General features: G+C 42.5%; 1 protein-coding gene across 1 annotated transcript in view; it reads right to left on the reverse strand.

Moving 5' to 3' along the window:
- The window catches only part of LOC126336736 (glutathione S-transferase D7-like), a 94,292-nt gene that overhangs the window by 21,066 nt on the left and 56,711 nt on the right, over positions 1–16,515 (reverse strand). Inside the window, exon 5 of the mRNA XM_050000732.1 lies at positions 13,719–13,883. Coding sequence (XP_049856689.1) covers positions 13,719–13,883 — 165 coding nt within the window. The remainder of the gene's footprint in view (positions 1–13,718; positions 13,884–16,515) is intronic.

Raw genomic sequence — 16,515 nt, forward strand, 5'->3', positions numbered from 1 at the left:
TGTATCTATACTGAGATATGTACCACAAGCCTATGAGCAGAAAGTTTACCTTCAGCAAGACTAGCAGTTCGAATGACATTCTTGCTTCTTTCAACCCTTGTAGCAGTTGAGTTGCTCTATCTGACCTATCTACATTAGTTGTGAATAAGAGGTGATGATCGTCTCTGACCTTAACCATTTGTGTACGACCAGGTTTGGAACTTCTTTGGATCTGCCATTAACTCAGTACGCTTTGGAAGTATGAAATGTTATTTACTACCATACTCAATGTCTGTGTCACATATGCCTTTCTAATGACGCAATACTCAGCAGATCAGGGAAAGCGTGTTGCTGTGGCAGAGGGGGCATTAGGTTAGTGTGGTATGTAAGCGGATGTCTGATATAAAGATCGTGATTTTATTCTGTCATTGTGCTATATGTAGGATGACAGCAGCTAAAAACTGAGCATGTCACAGTGAAGAAAGACTTATTTTGGTCTGTACATGATTTGCAGACGCTGAGCAAAGTTATTTTGACCTAAGCAGCACTGATACGCGGAGCTGCTAGCCGCATCTCAGACAGTAGCGCTGAATCATGCAGCACGACTGGGGAGCGGGGGTCAACGTCAGATAGTCGGTACTTGTCCGACTTGTAAAATATGAGAGGCACCAAAGACTTGCATAAGAGATGTCCTTATTATGGATAAGAGCTCTCTGTATCAAGCTTCCACCAATAGTAGTAGCAATAGACAGGACTCATCGCTGTGAAACAATCATTCTACTAGTTTAAATGTTTTAAGTTGTGTATATTTTGTAAAAGGGATGAACTACGATAAATGCGCGAACACCATTACCTTTTGCCGAACTTCGAGCGCAGTTGTGTGGTGGCGCGCAAGCGTTCTACAATCAGAGTTCAGTAAGATACGTCATGTCAGCACGATGAGTATATTACAAAGGGCAAACAAAAAGTTTCGATTTGAATGCCTTGTTTCAGCGTGTATGCAACGTAGCGAGACTCGGGTGCGGGTATATAAGCAACGACACGTAGACAAGTGCGTAAACACGCGCTGTGGCGACATTATTACCAAATGCGTCCAAACAGTTCCAAGTGCAGTTATTCTTTTCTTGACTGAAGAAGGACAAACACTGGTAGACATCTATCAGAGAATGAAAATTGTGTATGGGGCGGCATGTCTGCCGAAAAGCACTGTTGTGGAATGGTACACCAAGTTCCTTGCTGTTTCACGATAATACATTTCTCCATGTCATAATTCAGAAGTTACGCCAACTCTCTTGGAAGGGCCTCGAGCACCCGCCCGATAGCCTTGACCACTTTCCATGTGATTGTCATGGCTTCAGTCCGTTAAAAAAGGCCTCGAAAGGCTGAAGCATCGACGACTACTGTCGGACTAAGGGACTACGGTATGCAGCAGGCAGTCACAGACTTAGTCACTCAGCAGCACACTGTGTTTTACCAAACGAGTGCCGGCCGCTGGGGCAGAGCGGATCTAGGCGCTTCAGTCTGGAACAGCGCGATCGCTGCGGTCGCAGATTCGAATCCCGCCTCGGGCATGGATGTGTGTGATGTCCTTAGGTTAGTTAGGTTTAAGTAGTTCTAAGTTTTAGAGGACTGATGACCTCAGATGTTAAGTCCCATAGTGCTCAGAACCATTTGAACCATTTTGAACCAAACGTGTGTCTTCAATCTGCTGCGCCGATGGGATGACTGCCTCAATGCTGGCGGCGATTTCCCTGACTGGTTTACTGATTATGGACTATACAGCCTTCGAAAAGAAACCTTTTGATTGTCCTTATATTCTGAATCATCATTAACCAATTCCTATAGTTTGGGTAATTTACAGGACCAGACATTTGGATCAGAAGGTTCAAATGGTACAAATGGCTCTGAGCACTATGCGACTTAACTTCTGAGGTTATCAGTCGCCTAGAACTTAGAACTAATTAAACCTAATTAACCTAAGGACATCACACACATCCATGCCCGAGGCAGGATTCGAACCTGCGATCGTAGCGGTCTCTCGGCTCCAGAGATCAGACGGTTATCAGCTCTACAAGACGACATACTGGTGAGTACTCAATCAGCAGACTGCTGTAGTTGTCCTCAGGAGGTGCATACGACCCACTAAAACATCCCCTGAGCTTCGGAAAGTAGCTTATCGACGGAAGCGCATCATCACAGTGCGAATAGGTTGCTTGGTGAATGCTGTACCGGGCTGCACACATTTCTCCCTACTAATCCACCAGAATTAGCGTTCTGAAAGAAAGGTAATTACAGCTAAAAGATGTCTACACAATAATGATTGTTGCTCGTAACAAATTATATGTTAGACTGAACATTCGTTAGTGGCTCATCTCTGTACTAGCAGTCTGCCCTTTTTAGCAGCACGCACCGGGCTGCACACATTTCTCCCTACTAATCCACCAGAATTAGCGTTCTGAAAGAAAGGTAATTACAGCTAAAAGATGTCTACACAATAATGATTGTTGCTCGTAACAAATTATACGTTAGACTGAACATTCGTTAGTGGCTCATCTCTGCACTAGCAGTCTGCCCTTTTTAGCAGCATGCACCGGGCTGCACACATTTCTCCCTACTAATCCACCAGAGTTAGCGTTCTGAAAGAATGATAATTACAGCTAAAAGATGTCTACACAATAATGATTGTGGCTTGTAACAAATTATACGTTAGACTGAACATTCGTTAGTGGCTCATCTCTGTACTAGCACTCTGCCCGTTTTAGCAGCACGCACCGGGTTGCACACATTTCTCCCTACTAATCCACCAGAATTAGCGTTCTGAAAGAAAGGTAATTACAGCTACAAGATGTCTACACAATAATGATTGTTGCTCGTAACAAATTGTACGTTTGACTGAACATTCGTTAGTGGCTCATCTCTGTACTAGCACTCTGTCCTTTTTAGTAGCCCGCACTGTGCTGCACACATTTCTCCCTACAAATCCACCAGAATTAGCGTTCTGGAAGAAAGGTAATTACAGCTAAAAGGTGTCTACACAATAATGATTGTTGCTCGTAACAAATTATACGTTAGACTGAACATTCGTTAGTGGCTCAGCTCTGTACTGGCACTCTGCCCTTTTTAGCAGCACGCACCGAGCTGCACACATTTCTCCCTACTAATCCACCAGAATTAGCGTTCTGAAAGAAAGGTAATTACAGCTACAAGATGTCTACACAATAATGATTGTTGCTCGTAACAAATTATACGTTAGACTGAACATTCGTTAGTGGCTCATCTCTGTACTAACAGTCTGCCCTTTTTCGCAGCACGCACTGGGCTGCACACATTTCTCCCTACTAATCCACCAGAATTAGCGTTCTGAAAGAAAGGTAATTACAGCTGAAAGATGTCTACACAATAATGATTGTTGCTCGTAACAAATTATACGTTAGACTGAACATTCGTTAGTGGCTCATCTCCGTACTAGCACGATGCCATTTTTAGCAGCACACACCGGGCTGCACACATTTCTCCCTACTAATCCACCAGATTTAGCGTTCTGAAAGAAAGGTAATTACAGCTAAAAGATGTCTACGCAATAATGATTGTTGCTCGTAACAAATTGTACATTAGACTGAACATTCGTTAGTGGCTCATCTCTGTACTAGCAGTCTGCCCTTTTTAGCAGCACGCACCGGGCTGCACACATTTCTCCCTACTAATCCACCAGAATTAGCGTTCTGAAAGAAAGGTAATTACAGCTAAAAGATGTCTACACAATAATGACTGTTGCTCATAACAAATTATACGTTAGACTGAACATTCGTTAGTGACTCATCTCTGTACTGGCACTCTGCCCTTTTTAGCAGCACGCACCGGGCTGCACACATTCCTCCCTACTAATCCACCAGAATTAGCGTTCTGAAAGAAAGGTAATTACAGCTAAAAGATGTCTACACAATAATGAATGTGGCTCGTAACAAATTGTACGTTAGACTGAACATTCGTTAGTGGCTCATCTCTGTACTAGCACTCTGCCCTTTTTAGCAGCATGCACCGGGCTGCACACATTCCTCTCTACTAATCCACCAGAATTAGCGTTCTGAAAGAAAGGTAATTACAGCTAAAAGATGTCTACACAATAATGATTGTGGCTCGTAACAAATTATACGTTAGACTGAACATTCGTTAGTAGCTTATCTCTGTACTAGCAGTCTGCCCTTTTTAGCAGCACGCACCGGGCTGCACACATTTCTCCCTACTAATCCACCAGAATTAGCGTTCTGAAAGAAAGGTAATTACAGCTAAAAGATGTCTACACAATAATGACTGTTGCTCATAACAAATTATACGTTAGACTGAACATTCGTTAGTGACTCATCTCTGTACTGGCACTCTGCCCTTTTTAGCAGCACGCACCGGGCTGCACACATTCCTCCCTACTAATCCACCAGAATTAGCGTTCTGAAAGAAAGGTAATTACAGCTAAAAGATGTCTACACAATAATGAATGTGGCTCGTAACAAATTGTACGTTAGACTGAACATTCGTTAGTGGCTCATCTCTGTACTAGCACTCTGCCCTTTTTAGCAGCATGCACCGGGCTGCACACATTCCTCTCTACTAATCCACCAGAATTAGCGTTCTGAAAGAAAGGTAATTACAGCTAAAAGATGTCTACACAATAATGATTGTGGCTCGTAACAAATTATACGTTAGACTGAACATTCGGTAGTAGCTTATCTCTGTACTAGCACTCTGCCCTTTTTAGCAGCACGCACCGGGCTGCACACATTTCTCCCTACTAATCCACCAGAATTAGCGGTCTGAAAGAAAGGTAATTACAGCTAAAAGTTGTCTACACAATAATGATTGTTGCTCGTAACAAATTATACGTTAGACTGAACATTCGTTAGTGGCTCATCTCTGTACTAGCACTCTGTCCTTTTTAGTAGCCCGCACTGTGCTGCACACATTTCTCCCTACTAATCCACCAGAATTAGCGTTCTGGAAGAAAGGTAATTACAGCTAAAAGGTGTCTACACAATAATGATTGTTGCTCGTAACAAATTATATGTTAGACTGAACATTCGTTAGTGGCTCATCTCTGTACTAGCAGTCTGCCCTTTTTAGCAGCACGCACCGCTCTGCACAGATTTCTCCCTACTAATCCACCAGAATTAGCGTTATGAAAGAAAGGTAATTACAGCTACAAGATGTCTACACAATAATGATTGTTGCTCGTAACAAATTATACGTTAGACTGAACATTCGTTAGTGGCTGATCTCTGTACTAGCACGATGCCTTTTTTAGCAGCACGCACCGGGCTGCACCCATCCTCCCTACTAATCCACCAGAATTAGCATTCTGGAAGAAAGGTAATTACAGCTAAAAGGTGTCTACACAATAATGATTGTTGCTCGTAACAAATTTTACGTTAGACTGAACATTCATTAGTGGCTCAGCTCTGTACTGGCACTCTGCCCTTTTTAGCAGCACGCACCGAGCTGCACACATTTCTCCCTACTAATCCACCAGGATTAGCGTTCTGAAAGAAAGGTAATTACAGCTACAAGATGTCTATACAATAATGATTGTTGCTCGTAACAAATTATACGTTAGACTGAACATTCGTTAGTGGCTCATCTCTGTACTAGCAGTCTGCCCTTTTTAGCAGCACGCACCGGGCTGCACACATTTCTCCCTACTAATCCACCAGAATTAGCGTTCTGAAAGAAAGGTAATTACAGCTGAAAGATGTCTACACAATAATGATTGTTGCTCGTAACAAATTATACGTTAGACTGAACATTCGTTAGTGGCTCATCTCCGTACTACCACGATGCCATTTTTAGCAGCACGCACCGGGCTGCACCCATCCTCCCTGCTAATCCACCAGAATTAGCGTTCTGAAAGAAAGGTAATTACAGCTAAAAGGTGTCTACACAATAATGATTGTTGCTCGTAACAAATTATACGTTAGACTGAACATTCGTTAGTGGCTCAGCTCTGTACTGGCACTCTGCCCTTTTTAGCAGCACACACCGGGCTGCACACATTTCTCTTTACTAATCCACCAGAGTTAGCGTTCTGAAGGAAAGGTAATTACAGCTGAAAGATGTCTACACAATAATGATTGTTGCTCGTAACAAATTATACGTTAGACTGAACATTCGTTAGTGGCTCATCTCCGTACTAGCACGATGCCATTTTTAGCAGCACACACCGGGCTGCACACATTTCTCCCTACTAATCCACCAGATTTAGCGTTCTGAAAGAAAGGTAATTACAGCTAAAAGATGTGTACGCAATAATGATTGTTGCTCGCAACAAATTGTACGTTAGACTGAACATTCGTTAGTGGCTCATCTCTGTACTAGCACTCTGCTCTTTTTAGCAGCACGCACCGGGCTGCACAGATTTCTCCCTACTAATCCACCAGAATTAGCGTTCTGAAAGAAAGGTAATTACAGCTAAAAGATGTCTACACAATAATGACTGTTGCTCATAACAAATTATACGTTAGACTGAACATTCGTTAGTGACTCATCTCTGTACTGGCACTCTGCCCTTTTTAGCAGCACGCACCGGGCTGCACACATTCCTCCCTACTAATCCACCAGAATTAGCGTTCTGAAAGAAAGGTAATTACAGCTAAAAGATGTCTACACAATAATGAATGTGGCTCGTAACAAATTGTACGTTAGACTGAACATTCGTTAGTGGCTCATCTCTGTACTAGCACTCTGCCCTTTTTAGCAGCATGCACCGGGCTGCACACATTCCTCCCTACTAATCCACCAGAATTAGCGTTCTGAAAGAAAGGTAATTACAGCTAAAAGATGTCTACACAATAATGATTGTGGCTCGTAACAAATTATACGTTAGACTGAACATTCGTTAGTGGCTTATCTCTGTACTAGCACTCTGCCCTTTTTAGCAGCACGCACCGGGCTGCACACATTTCTCCCTACTAATCCACCAGAATTAGCGTTCTGAAAGAAAGGTAATTACAGCTAAAAGTTGTCTACAGAATAATGATTGTTGCTTGTAACAAATTATACGTTAGACTGAACATTCGTTAGTGGCTCAGCTCTGTACTGGCACTCTGTCCTTTTTAGCAGCACGCGTTTAATAACGTGCGATGCAGTCTTCTTGTTTTGATAATCACATCAATCTCCTGTTACAGTGAGAGAGTGTGAAGATAGGCCTCAACAGTTTTCAGCCGAATTATGACTATATGGATAGAGAAAATTTCCCAGAGTAGGCAAGTGTTCTCCGCCACATCAGGGTTGCTACATTAAATTCTAGAGGAGACAGGGAAAAAAGAGGCTTCCGATCTCGTCTAATGAAATCTGTGAAAGCTCTTTACAAAGAGATAAAAATTATAATTCAAGATGGAGATAACTTGTCTGAGATATTAACGACAAGGAGAGTTCGGCAAGGATGTGGCAACCTCCAGCTCTATACAACATACACATAGATCACCTAGTAAGGGCTTGGGACCAATAGTATCTTCAGCCTGACGGACAACAGTGAGAAGCGTTTAAATACTCTACTATACGCATATGAGCATACAATAATACGAGAAAATAAAGATAACTTTGAAACGGCCGTTTATCACCTAAATATAACTTGAACATCTCCAATAATAAAACAAAGTTTATGAAATTCTAGGGAAAATCGAGTGTAAGATCTAAAATTATAATAAACCGTGTAGTACTGGAGTAAGCAGCCAATTTCAGCATGTGGTCTGTGACACAAGACGAAATTTCGACAGTGAAATTGATAACCAGATGCTAAAACTTAACGTAGTTTGTGGAAGAATTAGAAGAAGGCCACAAAAGGGATACAGGTGATGTTTTACAAAGTAATGCCAGTACCTATATAAGGGTACCCACGCAAAAGCATATGAGCAGGATCCAGGCGGCGGAAATGAGATTTCTTATTGGTGATAAATGGATCACCAGAGAAGATCGCTTCAGAAATGGAGATATTAGAAATCAACTAAAAGTTAATTCATTACGAGAAATCAGATTTAAACAGAAACCGACTGTGGGGACACTTAGATAGAATGCATCAAAATAGACTTTCATAGGGAATTTTTCAGTAGAAGCCTAGACAGACAAGACAAAGGGGAAGACCGTACAAGAGGTGGCTCGGCCTAGTTGATCACCCAATCCACGAAGGGAGGAGAAGAGAAGAATAGGAAACAGTGTGCCAAATGAGATGAACATCTGTTGACACACGGCAATATTTGTTAGTAAAAATTTGTCTGAAGCCATGGTCGCATAAATTTTTCTTTATTTACAAACAACCTTTTTCGACATGTTGTCGTTTTCACGTGGGCCTCACGTCTGTAAGAAGATTTGACGTGAGGTCCACCTCAAAATAAGCACATTTTGTAAAGTAAATTTTTGAGGACCTGAAGATGACAGTGAAGTCTGTCGAAGCAGGTTGTTTGTAAATAAATAAATACTTCAGCGATCTTGGCTTTAGAAAGAGTATACCAAGTAAAACAGGTCGTTTCTTCTAATTTCTCAGAATGTGAAAATTCAATCAATATTTGTTTACTTTTCCTTTTGTTATTTACAATCAGGTATGTTCTGGCGAAACTATTACTAGTTAATGCTCTTGTGTCCATAGGGCAGAATCCAAATGCGTTCCGAACCACATGTCAGACTGATTCTCGTACACAATTAATAATACCATCGGATTACGCTTATGCTTCATGATTCTCCAATATCATGTGTTTTGTGAAGCGCCTTCGCAGTGTTCACTTGCCTGGTACATTCAAACTGTGTGCGAAACCGATAGTGGAGCAGAAGAATGTGAAACGGTGCTTAAATTTGTCTTTTTGAATAGATGAGCTAAAACACCGTCCATCCATCCAGATTTAACTTCCATGTGGTTTCTCTGAATCATATGCAGAAAGTTCAGGATAATTCTTTCATCAAGGGCATTGTAGATACGGCGATACCTTTTCCGAACTTTTTTTTCTACTCAGACTCTGTCAATGGCCTCGACTTCCTCGAGATGTCGTTATAACGATCCTTTCTTCGACTATCAGAACATCTGTGTGACGGCATCGTGAAGACAGCCCAGTTCTGCAAGAACTGCTAAAACACTATTTTTTGTTTATTTTTGTACCACTGAATATAAATGTCATGGAACGGATTATTTGCACCAGACAGCTTTGATGTTACTACATCGATTGGAAGTTTTGTTTACATTGAGAACCCATTCAATGTTTTAGTTGACACTAGCCGTCACATGGAACACTTCATTGGACTGATTACACCTGCAAACCTCTGAAATAAAACAAGATATCTTTAGGAAACCTCAGAGAAAAGACACGTAACTACTCCCACGAGGATAGGCGTACGTGTTTAGCTTACAGTGGGTATTTTCTGTATTCTGTACTGCGGGATGCAAAGCGTAGTGCCAAATTTATAAACCCCACAACAATATTCGAGGCAGGATGCAAATGCGCGACCGTCTCTTTACGCGGCAGCATAGGTCCTACACGACTGTGGAGCCCGGCTAAATACACTGTTGGTCATTAAAATTGCAGCACCATAATGGCAACACGCAACAAAAAGTGTGAGTATCAGCTCCGATTTGCAAATAATTAGCATTTTTAACCCAACGACATCTACATTCTATTCATTCTCATTCATAAATCGCATTATAATGTTGTTTGTTTCTGAGGAGATAGGATTATGTCTCGTGTAAGAAGCAAAAATGGCTACCAGCAAGTGCTGGAATTCGATAGCTGCAGGATCGTGGTCTATCAAGACCCTCGGTAATTGTTCTTTGGTACTGCTGCTCGCTTTAGTCATACGGATATGGAATCGATGGGTTCAGGAGCACCATATTCCACGCCATACAAGACCTTAGCTGCCACATGCTACAAGCGCGCGAGAAGACAGACATTGTTTTGCTCTCCCGTGCTGGATCGTACAGCCACGTCGCGCACCTTGAATAAGGAAACGGGCTGTCCGCAGAAAGACACGTCCTTGAGGGTACAAGGATGTCTGGAAACCACGAACCGTCAGAACGGTAACCACAGAGGCCTCCACTGATGCGCATCCGACAGAGGTGCGCCGACATTGTTGCTCCCAACAGCACTGGATGCAGTCATCATCCTCATACCTGCCCAACACCTGCCGTGATGGTATGAGGTGCCACTGGGAAAACAACACGATGGGGTGCCACTCGGTACACAAAGCGATCATCTTTGGTTCCTCGCTATTGTTGTTGTTGTTGCGGTCTTCAGTCCGAAGACTGGTTTGATGCAGCTCTCTATGCTACTCTATCCTGTGCATGTTTCTTCGTCTGCGAATAGCTACTGCAAATTTCATCTTCTAAATCTGATTACTGTATTCATCTTTTGGTCCCCCTCTACGATTTTTACCTCCCATCCCGCCATACACACAACTTCCTTCCAATAGTAAATCGGTGATCCTTTGATGTATTAGAATGTGTCCTATCAACCGAGCCCTTCTTCTAGTCACGATGTGGCACAAATTTCTTTTCTTTTAGTTAAGTGATAGTTCACGTTTCACTGCCATATATGACCACACTCTATACGAATACTTTCAGTAAAGGCTTTCCAACACTTGAAAGTATATTCGATGTTAACAAATTACTCTTCTTCAGAAACGCTTTTTTGCCATTGGCAGTCTACATTTTATATCTTCTCTAATTCGGTCATCATAAGTTAACAAAACTCATTTACAACTATAAGTGAATTGTTTCTTAATTTAATTCTCTCAGCAACACCTGGTTTTGTTCTACTACATTCCCTTATCCTTGTTTTGCTTTTGTTGATATCCTACTTTCAAGATGCTGGCGCTGGCCGCAGTGGCCATGCGGTTATAGGCGCTAGAGTCTGGAACCGCGCGACCGCTACGGTCGCAGGTTCGAATCCTGCCTCGGGCATGGATGTGTGTGATGTTCTTAGGTTAGATAGGTTTAAGTAGTTCTACGTTCTAGGGGACTGATGATCGCAGATGTTAAGTCCCATAGTGCTCAGAGCCCTTTATACCAAGATACAGGCTATTACGTTCAACTGCTCGTCCAAGTCGATTGCTGTCTTTGACAGAATTAGAATGTCATCAGCAGACCTAAAAGTTTTTGTCTCTTCTTCCTGGACTCTAATTCCTTCCCCAAACATTTCTTTGGTTTTCTTTACTGCATGCTCAATGTACAGATTGAATAACATCTTACTGTTTGCTCAGAGCACAGATTGAATAACATTCGGGATAGGCTAAAATCCTGTCTCACTTCCTTCTCAACCAGTGTGTCCTTTTAATGCTCATCGAGTCATATAACTGACTTCTGGTTTCTGCACAAGTTGTAAACAGCCTTTCGTTCCTGTATTCTGCCTCTGCACCTGTCAGAAATTGAAAGAGAGTGTTCCGGTCAACATTGTCAGAAGCTTTCTTTAAGTCTACAGATGCTATAAACATAGATTTGCCTTCCTTAACTGCTTCTAACATAAATCTTAGGTTCAACATTGCCTCACTCGTTCCTACATTTCTCCAGAATCTAGACTGATCTTCCCTGAGATCGGTTTCTACCAGTTTTCAGTTCCTCTGTAAAGAATTTTGGTTCATATCGCCTGTAATTTCGACAGCAGGCGCAACATTTTTGACGCTCTGAAGGACTGTGACTCAGCTCTATCTTCAAGGTCTCCATGACATCATCTTTGAACAAGATAACGCAAGGCTGTATGCTGTCCGTTTTCTTCTGACCTACGTCGATGGTTCTAGGCGCTTCAGTCCGTAACCACGCGACTGCTACCGTCGCAGGTTCGAATCCTACCTCGGGCATTGTTGTGTGTGATGTCCTTAGGTTTAAGTAGCTCTAAGTCTAGGGGACTGATGAGCTCCGATGTTAAGTCCCATAGTGCCTAGAGCCATTTTTTGAGCCTACGTCGACACACAGTGTTGTCCTTGCCAACATGTTCCCCTGATCTCTCACCCGTTGATATGGTCATGAATGGTCAAGAGAGTAGACTCTAGTACCCACCTGATGTCGCGATTAATGAACTTTGCCATGCATTTGCAGCAGCACGGATAACGTGCTCGCATACGTCATCCAGTCTCAGTGGGACTCGATACCCAGCGGGCCGGCTGCGGTGGCCGAGCGGTTCTAGGCGCTTCAGTCCGGAACCGCGCGACTGCTTCGGTCGCAGGTTCTAATCGTGCCTCGGGCATGGATGTGTGCGATGTCCTTATGTTAGTTAGGTTTAAGTAAGTTCTAAGTATAGCGGGCTCATGACCTCAGACGTTAAGTCCCATAGTGCTCAGAGCCATTTGAACCGTTTGAAAAGCGGCACATATGGTCCTACGTCATATGACATTTCATTCCTTTGAACTGAGCTACGTAGAAGAAGGGCTGTCTCGGTGTTTCTCTGAAACTATGAGATGTGGCAGGACATTCCACCAGTCAGCAGATTCGAAACTGGCATTAGTCACTACGAAGGCTTGGAATTATTTCTATTGTGTGTGGATTAGATGCTACAAAAGTCATCATAACTCTCACACGTTTGAAGTTTCATTCCATGTAACTGCACTACAGTAAATATTTTTGCGTACTGTGTATCACAAAATTGTGTGTGTGTGTGCGTGCGTGTGTGTGTGTGTATGTGTGTGTGTGTGTGTAAAGTAAGTGGGGATGTGGAGCGTCTACAGACAAACATCGTCTCACAAATAGCGACAACAGGTAAATGTATCTAGTTCATGATGCTGTATCTGATTAACAGACCACATAGGTCAATGGGCATGCAAGTAGTGGCATTTCTTTCCATGTTTTATCAGGTTTTTGTCATAGAAACCAGTTCTGTAACGTAGCGCGAATAGCATTTAACTTGATCACATATGGCAGCCTTAGTTTCGCAATTTCTCATCTGTGTGGCGAGTCGACGTTACTGACTGTAATAGTGTCCCAGAAACAATTTTGTAGAAGAAAGTGAAGTTTGAATTATTTAACCTTATAAAAGTCCTTTATACCTGCAGCACGTTTTCTACTACTGTAATACACAAGTGGAAAAGTAGTTTATTTTTAAAACTGAGAAATTTCTAACTTTTTGTTAATCATGGTGCCATTTTATAATTTTTGGGTGCTACAGTGGCAAGTAAATGTCTGCAGCAAAGAATACAGAAGTTTCATACTTTAATAACTTTGAGTCACCGCTTACCCCGTTAACGGTTACTCACGTTCGATGGAGCTTGGAAGATTTGCGTGCAGGCGCGGAAACTTTTATTACAATCGTGACTGGGCTTCGTGACGGCAGCCCGCATCAGATAAAACTCTGCGCTGAGGCTGGTATGCGGCCAGACCTGACGAGTCCGCACCGTATCCGTCACTCTCATCGCTAGGGTGGTGGCGTTCGCAGCAGGAGTACCCGGTTCTAACACCGACGGTGGAAGGAATTTACCCACAAGATGTGGAGAGACATTGGCATACATTCCCGGACAGCAAGATTGCACGTTAGTATTCCACAGTCAGTGCCAAACTTCTCCCTATTGGTAAAAGGGTGAAGTCATTTGAACCATTTGATACCCAGCGGGGTCAGAATCAATTGTTGTTGCACTGAATCATCTTCAGATTGACCATATATTCTTCGTACTCTTCTGTATGCACAATAAGTAAACTTTCGTCATCTGCTACCTTTTCTGGCATTTCCTTGCATTGCGGATTAAATGGTCAGCGTTGTATCCGCTTCTTGTCCAACAGGAATACCTACCTCGGCATTACTGACGCTGACTGCGAGCGAGAAGTCGGCCAGCGTGCAGTAATCACCCGCCGTCCACGCGCGGCCCTCGATGAATTTGTCCAGGTAGCCCAGCGCCTCTTCCACCTTCTGCAGGCTTGACGGGTCTGGATTGGCCCCACTGAAAGCTACTGGTCGCTGTGGAAAAAAAAAAAGTGCTCATGAAACCCAACACAACAACTCTCCCCAGAAATTTCACATTCTACGTGACTCTATCACCTTCAAACAAAATGTTCGTTTGTACCAATACTGTATTACACCTTTCCTTTAACAAATACTACACTAATGGCCATTAAAATTTCTACACCACGAAGGTGACGTACTACAGACGCGAAATTTAACCGAGAGTAAGAAGAAGCTGTTATATGCAAATGTTTAGCTTTTCAGAGCATTCACACAAGGTTGGCACCCGTGGCGACACCTACAACGTGCTGACGTGAGGAAAGTTTCCAACTGATTTCTCATACACAAAGAGCAGTTGACTGGAGTTGCCTGGTGAAACTTCGTTGTGATGTCTCGTGTAAGGAGGAGAAGTGCGTACCATTCTTCTTCCGACTTTGATAAAGGTCGGATTGTAGTCTATCGCGATTGCGGTTTATCGTATCGCGACATTGCTGCTCGCGTTGGTCGAGACCCAACGACTGTTAGCAGAATATGGAATCGGTGGGTTCAGGAGGGTAATACGGAAAGCCGTGCTGGATCCAGGGCCTGATATCACTAGCAGTCGAGATGACAGACATCGTATCCGCAATGCTGTAACGGATCGTGCAGCCAAGTCTCTATCACTGAGTCAACAGATGGGGACGTTTGCAAGACAACAAACATCCGAACGAACATTTCGACGACGTTTATAGCAGCATGGACTATCAGCTCGGAGACCATGGCTGCGGTTACCCTTGACGCTGTATCACAGACAGGAGCGCCTGCGATGGTGTACTCAACGACGAACGTGGGTGCATGAATGGCCAAACGTCATTTTTTCGGTTGAATCCACGATCTGTTTACAGCATCATGATGGTCGCATCCGTGTTTAGCAACTTCGCAGTGAACACACATTGGAAGCGTGTATTTGTCATCGCCATACTGGCGTATCACCTGGCGTGATGGTATGGGGTGCCATTGGTTACACGTCTCCGTCACCTCTTGTTCGCGTTGACGGCACTTTGAACAGTGGACATTACATTTCAGATGTGTTACAACCCGTGGCTCTACCCTTCATTCGATCCCTGAAAAATCCTACATTTCAGCAGGATAATGCACGACCGCATGTTGTAGGTCCTGTACGGGCCTTTCTGGATACAGAAAATGTTCGACTGCTGTCCTGGCCAGCACATTCTCCAGATCTCTCACCAATTGTATACGTCTGGTCAATGGTGGCCGAGCAACTTGCTCTTCACAATACGCCAGTCACTACTCTTGGTGAACTGTGGTATCGTGTTGAAGCTGCATGGGCATGTGTACCTGTACACGCCATCCAGGCTCTGTTCGACTCAATGCCCAGGCTTATCAAGGCCATTATTACAGCCAGAGGTGCTTGTTTGGGCACTGATTTCTCAGGGTCTATGCCCCCAAATTGCGTGAAAATGTAATCACATCTCAGTTCTAGTATAATATATTTGTCCAATGAATACCCGTTTATCATCTGCATTTCTTCTTAGTGTAGCAATTTTAATAGCCAGTAGTGTATTAAGAACACTTACAATGAACTCATATCTTGTGGCCTGAAACTTTATATGGCATTGTTAGAAATCAAAACAAATAATTCATTCGAATGATTCTTCTAGTATCGCCTGTACGTGGCTGGTAGCTGTCAAGTTTGAATAATGTAAAAAAAGTTACAAGTTGCTCACCTTGTCTTTTACGACTGATTAGCTTCTATGAAATCCACCCTGTCGCTGTTGTGATCCACGATTGTGTATAACGGTATTTCTTTGCTGTAGTCTCTAATATCTTTCGAATGATGTTCTAGGACAAAGCACCAATGTTTACTCTTAGCCTTCGTTAACCTTAATGAATTTGTAGTTATACAGTCGTTTGAAAATGACCATACTGAATAAAACATTCTTGTTTCTATTAGACAGCAGAGCTCGTGTCGTAAAATAAACTTAGGGGATAACAATTATTTAAATAAAAATCTTTTTAATATGGCACATTTTTAAAACGGGCTAAAAAGTGTAAAATAATTTCTCCTAGTCCCATAGAGATTTTTAACTACGTACAGATAGTTCCGAAAATTTATGCTTGTGAATATTTAATCGCTATTAAAATACTTGTAGAAAAACGTGGGGTGCTTGCAATTGATAATAGTAAGGAGATGAACCATTCATTAATCAATTATGTATTGCATGCGCCCCATGTTTTTCGTTATAAATTCTGCAATATTTTCATAGCCATCCAAAATTCACAATTACGAATTTTGAGGACTATCTGAATGGCGTTAGGAATGTATATGGGGCTAGGAGAAATTATTTTAGTCTTTTTAGTCCGTTCTGAAAACATGTTACATTACAAAAAATATTTGAATAATTCTTTTCTGTTGTTTCGTATTGTGTGTGTAAAATTTTTCAATCGATTTCATACATTTTGATGAGATTACAACAGAAACGTGGGGCAAATTTCAGAATTATTTCTGTTGCTCTTCACCTAAGTCAACCAATATGTTGCTTCCTCCTATGTTTATTGCACGAAAAGACCTCGAAGGTAAAAATTATGGACAATCGAGATCACACGGGGACTTACCAGCAACCGTTCTTACCACAAAACATTCGCA

Source organism: Schistocerca gregaria, chromosome 2, assembly GCF_023897955.1.
Source record: "Schistocerca gregaria isolate iqSchGreg1 chromosome 2, iqSchGreg1.2, whole genome shotgun sequence".
Taxonomy (NCBI): Eukaryota; Metazoa; Arthropoda; class Insecta; order Orthoptera; family Acrididae; genus Schistocerca; species Schistocerca gregaria.